Raw genomic sequence first — 14,863 nt, 5'->3', positions numbered from 1 at the left:
CTTGTAGTTGCAGGAATCTAATTTTCTAGGGTTCAGGGTAGCCCTTAAATACTAAATTTAAGGGCGTGTTTAGGTCTGGGGGGTTAGTAGCCAATGGCTACTAGCCCTGAGGGTGGGTACACCCTCTTTGTGCCTCCTCCCAAGGGGAGGGGGTCACAATCCTAACCCTATTGGGGGAATCCTCCATCTGCAAGATGGAGGATTTCTAAAAGTTAGTCACTTCAGCTCAGGACACCTTAGGGGCTGTCCTGACTGGTCAGTGACTCCTCCTTGTTTTTCTCATTATTTTCTCCGGCCTTGCCGCCAAAAGTGGGGCCTGGCCGGAGGGGGCGGGCAACTCCACTAGCTGGAGTGTCCTGCTGGGTTGGCACAAAGGAGGTGAGCCTTTGAGGCTCACCGCCAGGTGTGACAATTCCTACCTGGGGGAGGTGTTAGCATCTCCACCCAGTGCAGGCTTTGTTACTGGCCTCAGAGTGACAAAGGCACTCTCCCCATGGGGCCAGCAACATGTCTCGGTTTGTGGCAGGCTGCTAAAACTAGTCAGCCTACACAGATAGTCGGTTAAGTTTCAGGGGGCACCTCTAAGGTGCCCTCTGGGGTGTATTTTATAATAAAATGTACACTGGCATCAGTGTGCATTTATTGTGCTGAGAAGTTTGATACCAAACTTCCCAGTTTTCAGTGTAGCCATTATGGTGCTGTGGAGTTCGTGTTTGACAGACTCCCAGACCATATACTCTTATGGCTACCCTGCACTTACAATGTCTAAGGTTTTGTTTAGACACTGTAGGGGTACCATGCTCATGCACTGGTACCCTCACCTATGGTATAGTGCACCCTGCCTTAGGGCTGTAAGGCCTGCTAGAGGGGTGTCTTACCTATACTGCATAGGCAGTGAGAGGCTGGCATGGCACCCTGAGGGGAGTGCCATGTCGACTTACTCATTTTGTTCTCACTAGCACACACAGGCTTGTAAGCAGTGTGTCTGTGCTGAGTGAGGGGTCTCTAGGGTGGCATAAGACATGCTGCAGCCCTTAGAGACCTTCCTTGGCATCAGGGCCCTTGGTACTAGAAGTACCAGTTACAAGGGACTTATCTGAATGCCAGGGTGTGCCAATTGTGGATACAATGGTACATTTTAGGTGAAGGAACACTGGTGCTGGGGCCTGGTTAGCAGGGTCCCAGCACTCTTCTCAGTCAAGTCAGCATCAGTATCAGGCAAAAAGTGGGGGGTAACTGCAACAGGGAGCCATTTCTTTACACTTGTCAAAAAGAACTTAGACTTCCTTCTACAGGGCATGATGGGACACCGGAGGTCAAGTGGCCCTTAAAGGCGCAATGTCCTATTTGCATTATCTCAAAGCTATAGCCTATACAGGCTATGCTGCTATGTATTATTCCTTTACTTACTTCAAAAATAAGTAAAAAGGGTTTGTGAAGGATGTTTTAAGGTTACTTCATTTGCTTTAGTGACTTTTAAGAGTATCACCTTTTTTTTTCCTTCTAATTTGAAAAGTAATTCAATAAATATTGGTCGCATGTTTTAAAAGTTGCAAAAGTTAACATGTCTGGCGCATGTTTCCTGGCCTTTACAAAGTAGATGTGACTTTGAAGGAACTGCAGTGGGGTTCCCACATGTTGGCGGGACCATACAGTGTTTATGTTGTTAATGGAGATTCACCGGAGAGAACTAGGATTACAGGAATTCCATACCCTGCATTACTTCGTCTTTAAATTAAATATGTGCTTAATCAGTGCAAAAAAGGTTTTGTAAATACGGAAAAACACGTCTATTTTGGTGGTTGGACAGTCAAACATTACTAAACACTGGTTTCAAACACTGAGAAACCACCACTGAAATCCACAAAAAATAATGACTGAAAACAGGAAACCCTAATCATAATACAAATGCTTGATGGCCCTGTGTTGTAATGGGTTTGAGGTGGGGGTATGGTCAGAGTTGCCTGTTGTCCCTGAGCTCGACACTAGTGAATAACATGAAAAATATCTGATTAATCTCATGTTTAAATCTTATGCTGATGGAGGAAAATAGGTTTTGACAAAAGCCTTAAATAATCCTTCTGTGTTTAACTTGTTCTTGAGACAGTACTTACTCCTACAAGCCACACACATTGTTAATTTTAGGGATAAAATAATCCTAGGTTATACACATTATTTGCAGTGCAACACAGTCATTTGTCCAAATTGCAGTAGTCTGTCCTAATAGCTGGTCCATGCTCATAGTTGCACATATTTCCCAGCAAGATTTTCAGCAAAACTCAACACCTATTTTACTGTTTTTTTCTGTGGTTCCCATTTCAGCACTGAAGAAGTTCCAGATGAAGTGGAAATGCAGAGTGAAAATGGAGTGGAGGATTCTGATGAAGAAATGGATTCTACAGAGAGAAACCAGGAAATACCACCACCACCACCTTATATGGAGGAAACCTGTCCCCAACTTTCAAAATATCAAGAGAGAGAATTGAAAAGACTAAGGAAAAAAGATTATAGTTGGATTTCAACTTTGTAGAAATATTGAAACGTTTTTGCACCTTATATTTTTATAATATATTTCGAATCCAGAACCTTTATCTTGAATCTGATCTTATTGTCATACAATAGCGGTCTGTTCTTGGATGGTCATGCCTAATTAAAATGAGGGGTTTGGGGATGGCGAGAGAGTGCTTCCCTGCCCTATGTCACTGAAATCACGTGTACACTGAGGATCTCCCTTTTTTTCCATTTTTACATGGATAGAGACTGTTGAGCTTGGATCAAAGGTCAAGGGGCATACATAGTGCAAACCTCTTTTACAGAGAATGACTACTGCCCTCTCTACTCTGGTTGTGGAGACTGTGTTGGCAGCATTAATCTATAGTCATGGGTTACATGTACTCCTTATGTGGGTTTGCCTTCCAGTCCCCTCCTGGTAGTCTGTGCCCTCTCCCTTACCTAGGTTCTTTTTACCTCTATCATATCTGGGATGTGTCTTTTGGTAGCCAGTGGGTTCCCTGGGAGAGTATGGTGCACCGTTGTGTTTAATGCAACCGAGCTGAAATCTGGTCTGCTGGACGTTCAACTCCCCTGTACAAACCCCTAGTCCTTTTAGAAGCGTAGCTAGGAGGGGAAGACACCAACTCCTCGGTGTTGCACTCATAGCTCCTCTTTCTGCTGTGTGATGGCCAGGGCCTCCTAGTGTGGATTTGATTAACCTTCCTCTCTGGGGATAGCTGGGAGAGAGAGAACAAGGTACAGGGAAGACGTACAGCATGCACTGTTCATGCATTGAACATACATGAAATATGCCCCGAATTAGAGGAGTCTAGGATTCAAAAGTAGCAGACTCCCTTGTTTGGATCACCTGTTCATCATGGAATAAGTATGGCCTCATCCTCCAGATGTTTGTTCAGCGCTCTTTCTCAGACCTTCTACACCTGGGATGGGGGCGTAGTTAGAGACCCAGAAGCTGGATTGCTGTTGGCACACCAAAGACTAGGAGCTCTCTCAGTGAAACATAACCTGTAAAAGGAATTTTCCAGTCTGATGGAAGGAGATGTGCTTCATTCATCACCCAGATCCCAACAGAGAACAAGCTATGTGTGAGATTTATCAAGGCAATTGGTGCTTTGAAGCACAAGGAGACTCCAGGCAGCTGCTAAAGATAAGGAAACCTGCTGCACCTCAACATCAAAGAAGACTATAAATGAAGGTGAGACTGCTTGCATAGTCTCCAGCTTTGCCCTTGCTTGTCTGGCTCTAGAAGCAAACAGCACTGTCCCAGTGTGTGCCCTGCTATTAGAAACGTTAGACTGCAACCAGTGGATTCTGTGATGCCGCCTCCCACCTTTGAGTCAGGGGATTGTGGTGGACTGGTACCTAAGCCTGCCACTATCCTCTGACAGTTGCCCAGTGGCTACTGGATTGATGGGGTGCCAGTAACTGTTCCCAGACTTCGTTAGACCCATTGAAGAGGGTTCTGAACTGCAGTACCTGACCATAGTCTATGTAAGCAAACGTGTGATGACTGGGTGGAATGTCCCATGGTTTAAGAATGGGATTTTCTTTTAGCTACATAAGGAACTGCTTGAGTAAGGCCATTGCAGTGCAGGGTGAGGAGTCGTTAAAGACCTAGAGGAAAGAGCACTGTTGTCACTCCTTCCCAGTCCTTCCCTGTAGACTTCACCTGCCCCTTAGTTTCTCTAGACCTCTTCCTAAATTTTCTACCCCCAACCCCCTCCCATCTCTAGGGTTAACTTTTTCCATGCCCCAAGAGGAAATGAAACTGCAGGAAGTTAAGGATTTAGCAGAGGATAAGGGAAATTGAGACGGAGAAGCTAAGGATTACCCTGTAGGCAGATGAGTGGTGATAGGACAGACATAAAGAGTGTGCTTTGAAGAAGGAACATGTGCAGGGGAGGCATGACGGTGAGTGAGAGAGGCAGATGAAAGAAAGGGAGTGGCAGGAGAAAGAGATAAGAACTGGAGAAGGAGTGGATATCCCAGGAGAAAGAGAAGCTTAGGCTAGCAGCAGGGAAAGTTCTGCACCTTTTGAATAGTGAGTCTCCCTCCAGTCCTCCCAAGGTACTAAAGGAATTGATACGCATGTATGTCCTAGGCACTGATTCTCCGCTAGATCCATTGTTTTGTAATTGCATGCAAGGCTCAGTCTAAATGAAGTACAGGGCTGGGCAGGAAGGGGCTGAGGTCATTGAAACGATGCCTGAGAGGGACAGTCTGACATATGTGTTTGAATGGTGTTTTCGTTAGCCTAGGTTAAAGGCAGCCCAGTACTCACCCAGGTTTTGTGAGAACAAGAAGGGGATGGAGTTCAATTGGAGAACTGGATTTATGACCTAGTATATGACTAGACTGAGTGAGAGATGGAAGCGAATGATTACCTGTCTGTATATCATTTAATAATAGCAGAGAGACTCCAGGAAGAGTGTTCTATCCCTCTCAGAAATACTTCTCACCTTTTTGAGAAGGATCCAGAAAAACATGCAGTGTTGACTGATAAGCCTCCTGCCAACAGTGACACCAAGGGGCAGGAGCATCTCTGCTCTAAGCCCAACAGCGAAACTAACTCCCTGCAGTCTGCCCTTATCCAGAGGGGAAGGGCCAGAATAGTTCTCAAGCCTCTCATCCATGACATAAGTCTAAAAGGAACAAGGTCTGTAGTAAGCACCAGCAAGGAAATAGAGGGAAGGAAGTAGTGGAATGCTTTAGGTGTAACTGGCACATTAAGGGCTGCCCAGTGACTTGTGTGATGTCAGTGGTGCACATTACAGCTAGTGTGATTTCATTGAGGGCCGACAAAAAGGGAGGCTCAAATGAGTTTAACTTTGTGCTCAAGGGTTTCTGGATCTAGTTCCCAGTTATCACTTGTGACTTTTTCTCAAACTCAGCTGGGTATAGGAGTGCTGCAGGTATCACTGGGAGGAAGATTCCAGCATGTGAGATACTGGCATCCACAGGACTATGGTTGAGCAGAAATATCTCAAACCAGAGGAGATCATCCTTTACTTCAAGGATTATGTTCTTGTAGCTAACAGCGATGATATAGAGTATTCTTGCCAGATTAGGGGATAGAGGTGAATAGGAAGGCAGCCATGGTATACATGGATTTGCAAGAGAAGTGCACTTGGTGCTCCCTACGAGACCTTGTTGAGCCTGGGTTAGCACCAGTGCCTGAGATGTTTGTCCAGGATTTTATCAGCTGTGCTCACAAGGGCACAGATTGTAAAGCAGCTTTTCAGTTAGATGGGGACCACCGTAGAGGAGGGGGTGACCAGAGAGCAGTAGATCAGAACCAAGGGCATATTCTTAGACTGCACCTGCTGTTCACCTTCCACTCCAAGTGGGGTAAGGTGAACATCCAGAAGCAGATAAGGTATTGGGAGTCAGAGCCTCAGGAGCTGCTTGCAGCAGAAGGACCATCTTGGGAGGAGTTTTGTAAGGTACAGGTTGAGTGTCCTATAATTTTGTGTCTCTGGAAGATTGCCTAGTGGCATGTCTCCTCTTGATGTAGTCAAAGCACAAAGTGGCTTCAGCAGATGTACTCCTGTATTGTGAGCACAGTGGCCCTGAGCCAAGGATCATCAAAAGGATAGTCCGTTCCTCTGGTGTACAGAGTTTCCTGTTGCAGATAGCCATGAAGTACCCATAATGATTCACCTGGGTATCAAGAGGATTAAAGACTGGTTAGTACTTCTTTTCTACTGGCCAATATGTGGAGAGGTTTTGCCGGACCTAACTGCCTCTCAGGCCAGCAGCAAGCCTGATGGCCATTGCAGCAAACCATTGGTGCCACGGTCTGTGGTTGAGGGTACCTTTGAGAGGGTAGGGATTGATATAGAAGTTCCCTTTGACAATCCATCATCCTCAGTAAGTACTTTCTTGTGGTGGATCATTCCCCCGGTACCTTGAGTTGCTGGCCTTAAGGAGCACTCCTGTTAATTAATGTGGTAACTAGGGCAATACTAGAGTTGGATTCCCCCAGACTGTGGTTTAGGACAGCATAACTTAATCTCCTCTTATATGAAGGCAATGTTGGTAGAAGTAGGTGACTTATCACTTCTCCACAACGTATCTCTCCAGGACTAGCAGGTTGGTGGAAAGCTTCAGTAAAACGCTAAAGAATATGAATGTGACTCTGATTCCCTCAAAAGGAAGTGGGATCTACTCTTGCTAGTTTTTTTTTTTTTTGGCCTGCAGATAAAAACACAAAGGGGTTTTTGTTCAGTCCCTTTGAATTACATTTTGAGTACCATGTCTGAGGTCCCTTGATCGGTCGAAAAGATCAATCTGACGTTCCTAATCCCAAACTGGTGTGGTGAACTTTGTCCTGGGCTTCAGGAGATGGAGCAGGAGAATGAAGCAAGGTAGGGGTCATGGAAAACACCCCTTTTTAATTCTGCCCAAATTGCCACTATATTTGCCCAGTGTGACCCACACGATGCCTGCAACCTGTGCCTTCTAAGAGATCACAGAGACGAAGGCTGGAAAAACCCGCGCAACATTTGTCCCCAAGACACTTAAAGCGTGGCTAAAGCAGAAGAACACCATGTAGCGATGCGGAGTCAAAAGTGCCACGAGTCGCTGAAGGAGTTACGCCTATCCAGCGACGATGAAGCGCAAGCGGGAGGCCCAAAATTTACGCACGGATGGTTGGATGTTGTACTCTTCGAGGGAGACGCAGACAGAGAGAAAACAGCCGCAAAAGAAGATGACAAAGGATGCCAAAAAGGGACCCGAAAAGGTTACAATTTTTATTTTAAAAAAGCCACTGAAGGATCTGGAGGAGAAAATCCCTGCAAAAAGATACCACAAGTGTAAAGAAATGGCTCCCTGTTGCAGTTCCCCCCCACTTTTTGCCTGATACTGATGCTGACTTGACTGAGAAGTGTGCTGGGACCCTGCTAACCAGGCCCCAGCACCAGTGTTCTTTCACCTAAAATGTACCATTGATTCCACAATTGGCACACCCTGGCATCCAGATAAGTCCCTTGTAACTGGTACCTCTGGTACCAAGGGCCCTGATGCCAGGGAAGGTCTCTAAGGGCTGCAGCATGTATTATGCCACCCTAGAGACCCCTCACTCAGCACAGACCCACTGCTTACCAGCTTGTGTGTGCTAGTGAGAACAAAATGAGTAAGTCGACATGGCACTCCCCTCAGGGGTGCCATGCCAGCCTCTCACTGCCTATGCAGTGTAGGTAAGACACCCCTCTAGCAGGCCTTACAGCCCTAAGGCAGGGTGCACTATACCATAGGTGAGGGTACCAGTGCATGAGCACTGTGCCCCTACAGTGTCTAAGCAAAACATTAGACATTGTAAGTGCAGGGTAGCCATAAGAGTATATGGTCTGGGAGTCTGTTTTACACGAACTCCACAGCACCATAATGGCTACACTGAAAACTAGGAAGTTTGGTATCAAACTTCTCAGCACAATAAATGCACACTGATGCCAGTGTACATTTTATTGTAAAATACACCACAGAGGGCACCTTAGAGGTGCCCCCTGAAACTTAACCGACTATCTGTGTAGGCTGACTGGTTCCAGCAGCCTGCCACACTAGAGACATGTTGCTGGCCCCATGGGGAGAGTGCCTTTGTCACTCTGAGGCCAGTAACAAAGCCTGCACTGGGTGGAGATGCTAACACCTCCCCCAGGCAGGAGCTGTAACACCTGGCGGTGAGCCTCAAAGGCTCACCCCTTTGTCACAGCCCAGCAGGGCACTCCAGCTAGTGGAGTTGCCCGCCCCCTCCGGCCACGGCCCCCACTTTTGGCGGCAAGGCTGGAGGGAACAAAGAAAGCAACAAGGAGGAGTCACTGGCCAGTCAGGACAGCCCCTAAGGTGTCCTGAGCTGAGGTGACTCTAACTTTTAGAAATCCTCCATCTTGCAGATGGAGGATTCCCCCAATAGGATTAGGGATGTGACCCCCTCCCCTTGGGAGGAGGCACAAAGAGGGTGTACCCACCCTCAGGGCTAGTAGCCATTGGCTACTAACCCCCCAGACCTAAACACGCCCTTAAATTGAGTATTTAAGGGCTCCCCCTGAACCTAGAAACTAGATTCCTGCAACAACAAGAAGGACTGCCTAGCTGAAAACCCCTGCAGGGGAAGCCCAGAAGACAACAACTGCCTTGGCTCCAGAAACTCACCGGCCTGTCTCCTGCCTTCCAAAGAACTCTGCTCCAGCGACGCCTTCCAAAGGGACCAGCGACCTCTGAATCCTCTGAGGACTGCCCTACTTCGACGACGACAAGAAACTCCCGAGGACAGCGGACCTGCTCCAAAAAGACTGCAACTTTGTTTCAAGAAGCAGCTTTAAAGAACCCTGCAACTCCCCGCAAGAAGCGTGAGACTTGCAACACTGCACCCGGCGACCCCGACTCGGCTGGTGGAGAACCAACACCTCAGGGAGGACCCCCGGACTACTCTACGACTGTGAGTACCAAAACCTGTCACCCCCTGAGCCCCCACAGCGCCGCCTGCAGAGGGAATCCCGAGGCTTCCCCTGACCGCGACTCTCTGAAACCTAAGTCCCGACGCCTGGAAAAGACCCTGCACCCGCAGCCCCCAGGACCTGAAGGACTGGACGTTCACTGCAGAAGTGACCCCCAGGAGTCCCTCTCCCTTGCCCAAGTGGAGGTTTCCCCGAGGAAGCCCCCCCATGCCTGCCTGCAGCGCTAAAGAGATCCCTTGATCTCTCATTGACTTCCATTGCGAACCCGACGCTTGTTCTAACACTGCACCCGGCCGCCCCCGCGCCGCTGAGGGTGAAATTTCTGTGTGGGCTTGTGTCCCCCCCCCGGTGCCCTACAAAACCCCCCTGGTCTGCCCTCCGAAGACACGGGTACTTACCTGCTGGCAGACTGGAACCGGGGCACCCCCTTCTCTCCATTGAAGCCTATGCGTTTTGGGCACCACTTTGAACTCTGCACCTGTCCGGCCCTGAGCTGCTGGTGTGGTAACTTTGGGGTTGCTCTGAACCCCCAACGGTGGGCTACCTTGGACCAAGAACTGAACCCTGTAAGTGTCTTACTTACCTGGTAAAACTAACAAAAACTTACCTCCCCCAGGAACTGTGAAAATTGCACTGTCCACTTTTTAAATAGCTATTTGTGAATAACTGGAAAAGTATACATGCAATTGAAATGATTCAAAGTTCCTAATGTACTTACCTGCAATACCTTTCAAACAAGATATTACATGTTAAATTTGAACCTGTGGTTCTTAAAATAAACTAAGAAAAGATATTTTTCTATAACAAAACCTATTGGCTGGATTTGTCTCTGAGTGTGTGTACCTCATTTATTGTCTATGTGTATGTACAACAAATGCTTAACACTACTCCTTGGATAAGCCTACTGCTCGACCACACTACCACAAAATAGAGCATTAGTATTATCTATTTTTACCACTATTTTACCTCTAAGGGGAACCCTTGGACTCTGTGCATGCTATTCCTTACTTTGAAATAGCACATACAGAGCCAACTTCTTACAACAAGGCAGCCCGACGTCCAAGAAAATGACGATTGAAGGCAAGCCAAAAGTAAGAGATCCCCCACGGATCCCGAAGAGGACTGGCTGCCAAAACAGGCGAGACCCCACTTTGCAGCAGAGACCTCAAAACCATAGGGGAACCAGACCCTAAAGCCATTGGGGGAACATATGCCGAAAAGCCGACCTTTGACAGAACAAATATCGAAGAGGCATCTGAGGTGGAGAAAGAGCGTGGTCTGGAGGCTGAAATGGCAACGCTCCTGCATAGAAACAAATTTGACAATAAACTAAAACAATTTTGAATTCCATTGATCCCCTCCATGGACGCAGAAGAGGAAGAAACTGCCCTCGAAGCCCGGGCAACCCCTGAGAGACACGTAGAAGTGGCGGAGGAGGAGTTTTACGAACCCGAGGAAGAGGAAGCCACAGGGAGTTTCAAGGACGATTGGAATGACCTTGAAACAGAGAGCTCACAAGAGGAGGTCAACAGCTGCTGCTCGAATCCTTCGTCCCGACAACATCACATGGTACAACAACCTGGTGAAGAGGGCAACAGACACATGGAATACCCCTGGAAGAAGAGAAAGGGGACTCTTGCTTTCTACTGGAAACCCTCATGCTTTCGAGCAAGGGCAATCTATACCTACCCATGTTACCAAGCATACTGGACCAAGGTAAGGAGTCCTTAAGGGAACCTGCAGCAGCCAAGGGAGGTACATTGAGGGTAGAAAAGAAGTACAAACCCTCTCAAGGACCCCAGATACATTCAGGGAAACTGTTGCCGACTCCATTATAGTAACAACAGCAAGGAGGAGGTGCAATGCACACTCATCCAAGTCACCCCCCTTCTGCCCCCCCCCCCCGTTCACCCCCCAGAAAGAGAAAGCAAGAGACTGGACATGGGTGGGAAGAAGATGGAAGAGAAGCAGCAATGCAGAGACATCTAGTCAACTCCAAGACCCTCATAAATAGATACAGCCACCAGCAATGGGATGAAATTGAGCAACTCATGAAAAAATCCCAGAAGGAGATAAGAGGGCATAGGTGATTATTTAAGAAGGAAAAACTATTGCCAATGCATGTTTAAAATCTGCTCTGGATGCTGTGGCCACAGCTGGCAGGCAAATGTGCACAGGGTCAACACTTGGAAGGCACCCATGAATATAGGATTACCGGCTTCAAACCCAAAGTGCAGGTCTTTATAATTAACAAGCCATTCACTGGATAGGCCTTGTTTGGCCAAGAAGTGGATCAGTCCTTGCAGCAAATCAAAAAGGACAAAGATACAGACAAAGCTGATGCTGTGACTACAATTCAGAGATAATTTCAGGAGAGGGAGAGGGAGAAGCATCCGAAGGCCCACAGTAAAACGAGCTTTTATCTCTGGGTAACAACAGCAACAGCAGTCAATCCAGGGGAGTACCTTACAGGGCAGCAAACAAATCAGATACCATAAATGGCAACACCCCACCAGACAGCACCTTTGAGGCAGAGGGAGAGCAAGGGGCCAACCTCTCAGAGGAGGGGTAATAATCAAATGACTCTCAAATGCCCTCAAGCCCTTGCACAACACCGGTAGGGGTAGAATAGCTCTGTACCCACATCGGTGGAAGACCATTACTACAGACAATTGGGTACTAAACGTGGCACACCAAGGCTGCTGTATAGAACTCCCAAAGCTACCACCACCAAATCACCCAAGGAAAATAAAATATCAGACAACAAAGCTGGTTCAACTGAAAAGGGAGGTGAAAGAACTCTTGCAAAACAGGCAATAGAAAAAGTACCAAAGGGTGAATTAAACAAGGGGAATTACTCACCCTACGTCTTGGTGCCAAAACAAGACCTTACACTAAGACCGATCCTAGACCTCAGGTTCATAAACAAATTCACTCACACTCCGCATTTCAAAATAACACTTCAGGAGGTAATACCACTCCTGCAAAGGGGAGATTACATGGCAACCATAGACCTCCAGGACGCCTCTGCACATAACAATAAGTCTGGCACACAAGAAATACCTGAGATTTGTGCTTGAAGGAGTACTATCAATTCAAGGTCTTACCATTTGGAATAAAATCCACACCAAGTTTTCACAAAATGCCTAGTGACAGCATTCCTAAGAAGAAGAGTAGTTCATGTGTACCCCTACCTGGATGACTGGCTTATAAGAGCACCTACAAAGGAGAATTGTCAGAAAAACCAAAACCGTTATAACAACCCTACAAGAGCCTGGGTTCAGTATAAACCACAAATGGCTAATCAACAATTGATCACAAACCACAGGGAGTTAGGAGGATCTAGTGGTTGTAACGAGGAAAATACAAAAGGAAATACAGTGGTGGGCATCCAAACAAATAACCAAGGAAAGACCTTTCAAGACAACTCCTCCCTCTGTGACCATCACCATGGATGCATCCCACAGGGGGCGGGGAGCACACACGGACAATCTAAGAATCTGAGGCCACTAGAACAAAACAGATGCGATAAAACATCAATTTCCTTGAACTGAAAACAGTGTTACTGGCCCTGAAAGCATTCCAAATGGAAATAGCAGGGAAAACAGTACAATTACAAACAGACAATGCATCAATGTTCTACCTAAACAAGCAAGGGGGTGCAAAATTGTTCACTCTAAGAAAGTAGCCCAAGAAATATGGAAATGGGCAATACTTCAAGGGATCAACCTACAAACAATACACCTACCAGGAAAGGACAACATAGAGGTGGACAAACTAAGCAGACAAGAAAACAGTACAAACAAATGGAACATAAGGGAGCCTAGAAAAGATTTTCAGGATTTGAGGCGTACCAACAATCAACCAGTTTGCATCAGCAGAGAACAAAAAATGCCAAAACCTTGCCTCCAGGTTTCCACACCACCAATAAGAAGGGAATGCCCTGTCACTAAACTTGTCAGGAAGATTTGCTTCCGCCTTTCCACTAATTTCCCGTAATATAAAAAAATACTGGAGAAGGCTTAGGAGACCAGGAACAAACCTCATCCTTATAGCCCCGCCCCCCCCCCCCACCCCCACCCAAATGAGCCATGCAAGCGTGGTAGTTGGACCTACTTGAACTGTCCAAGGGAGAGAGTATAAAGATTAAACCAGAACAAGACTACTCACAATACAAGGGGGCAAGTGTTCCACCTGGAACCAGCAACACTCAGTGTAGCAACATGACACCTGAATACATAGAATTCGATTTGGACACCTAAACCTACCACACAACCATGAAGATACTAAAGGAAGCTAGGAAGCCTAAAACAAGGAGGTGCTACATATCAAAATGGAAAATATACCTTCTGTAGGGCACAGGAAGCAATACCCTAGAACCAATATCTAGGCAGGAGACAGTAATAACCTCTCACACACCTGCTAGATGCGGAATCAACTACTCCTCCCTCAAGGTACACTTGGCAGCAATCATGGCCTACACCAGAGGGGTATTATACATAGGTTTTGTCACAGCACCTGTTATAAAAAGATTCCTGGAAGGATGCAAAAGAATTGCCCCTTCAAGAAAGGCACTGGCCCCGATGTGGAACTTGAACGCAGTGCTAAAACAACTCATGACTGTAAGGAAATGCCTCCTTGGCATGGTTACCCCCTGACTTTTTGCCTTTGCTGATGCTATGTTTTGAATTGAAAGTGTGCTGAGGCATGCTAACCAGGCCTCAGCACCAGTGTTCTTTCCCTAACCTGTACTTTTGTTTTCACAATTGGCACACCCTGGCATCCAGGTAAGTCCCTTGTAACTGGTACCCCTGGTACCAAGGGCCCTGATGCCAGGGAAGGTCTCTAAGGGCGGCAGCATATCTTATGCCACCCTGGGGACCCCTCACTCAGCACAGACACACTGCTTGCCAGCTTGTATGTGCTGGTGAGAACAAAACGAGAAAGTCGACATGGCACTCCCCTCAGGGTGCCATGCCAACCTCACACTGCCTATGCAGTATAGGTAAGTCACCCCTCTAGCAGGCCTTACAGCCCTAAGGCAGGGTGCACTATACCATAGGTGAGGGCACCAGTACATGAGCACTGTGCCCCTACAGTGTCTAAGCAAAACCTTAGACATTGTAAGTGCAGGGTAGCCATAAGAGTATATGGTCTGGGTGTCTGTCAAACACGAACTCCACAGCACCATAATGGCTAAACTGAAAACTGGGAAGTTTGGTATCAAACTTCTCAGCACAATAAATGCACACTGATGCCAGTGTACATTTTATTGTAAAATACACCCCAGAGGGCACCTTAGAGGTGCCCCCTGAAACCTTAACCAACTACCTGTGTAGGCTGACTGGTTTTAGCAGCCTGCCACACTCGAGACATGTTGCTGGCCACATGGGGAGAGTGCCTTTGTCACTCTGAGGCCAGTAAGAAAGCCTGCACTGGGTGGAGATGCTAACACCTCCCCCAGGCAGGAGCTGTAACACCTGGCTGTGAGCCTCAAAGGCTCACCCCCCTTGTTCCAGCACCACAGGGCACTCCAGCTAGTGGAGTTGCCCGCCCCCTCCGGCCACGGCCCCACTTTTGGCGGCAAGGCCGGAGGAAATAATGAGAATAACAAGGAGTCGTCACTGGCCAGTCAGGACAGCCCCTAAGGTGTCCTGAGCTGAAGTGACTAACTTTTAGAAATCCTCCATCTTGCAGATGGAGGATTCCCCCAATAGGGATAGGAATGTGACCCACTCCCCTTGGGAGGAGGCACAAAGAGGGTGTACCCACCCTCCGGGCTAGTAGCCATTGGCTACTAACCCCCCAGACCTAAACACGCCCTTAAATTTAGTATTTAAGGGCTCCCCTGAACCTAAGAATTTAGGTTCCTGCAACTTAAAGAAGAAGAG

At 47.3% G+C, this 14,863-nt stretch overlaps 1 protein-coding gene across 1 annotated transcript in view; it reads left to right on the top strand.

Moving 5' to 3' along the window:
- Positions 1-2,589, top strand: part of WDR75 (WD repeat domain 75) — a 237,055-nt gene extending 234,466 nt beyond the window's left edge. The window contains exon 21 of the mRNA XM_069225921.1: positions 2,323-2,589. Within this exon, the coding sequence (XP_069082022.1) occupies positions 2,323-2,530 (208 nt within the window). The 3' untranslated portion in view covers positions 2,531-2,589. The remainder of the gene's footprint in view (positions 1-2,322) is intronic.
- The last annotated feature ends 12,274 nt before the right edge of the window (positions 2,590-14,863 follow it).

Source organism: Pleurodeles waltl, chromosome 3_1 (assembly GCF_031143425.1).
Source record: "Pleurodeles waltl isolate 20211129_DDA chromosome 3_1, aPleWal1.hap1.20221129, whole genome shotgun sequence".
In the NCBI taxonomy this organism is placed as follows: Eukaryota; Metazoa; Chordata; class Amphibia; order Caudata; family Salamandridae; genus Pleurodeles; species Pleurodeles waltl.
This window is presented reverse-complemented; position numbering and strand designations above follow the sequence as displayed.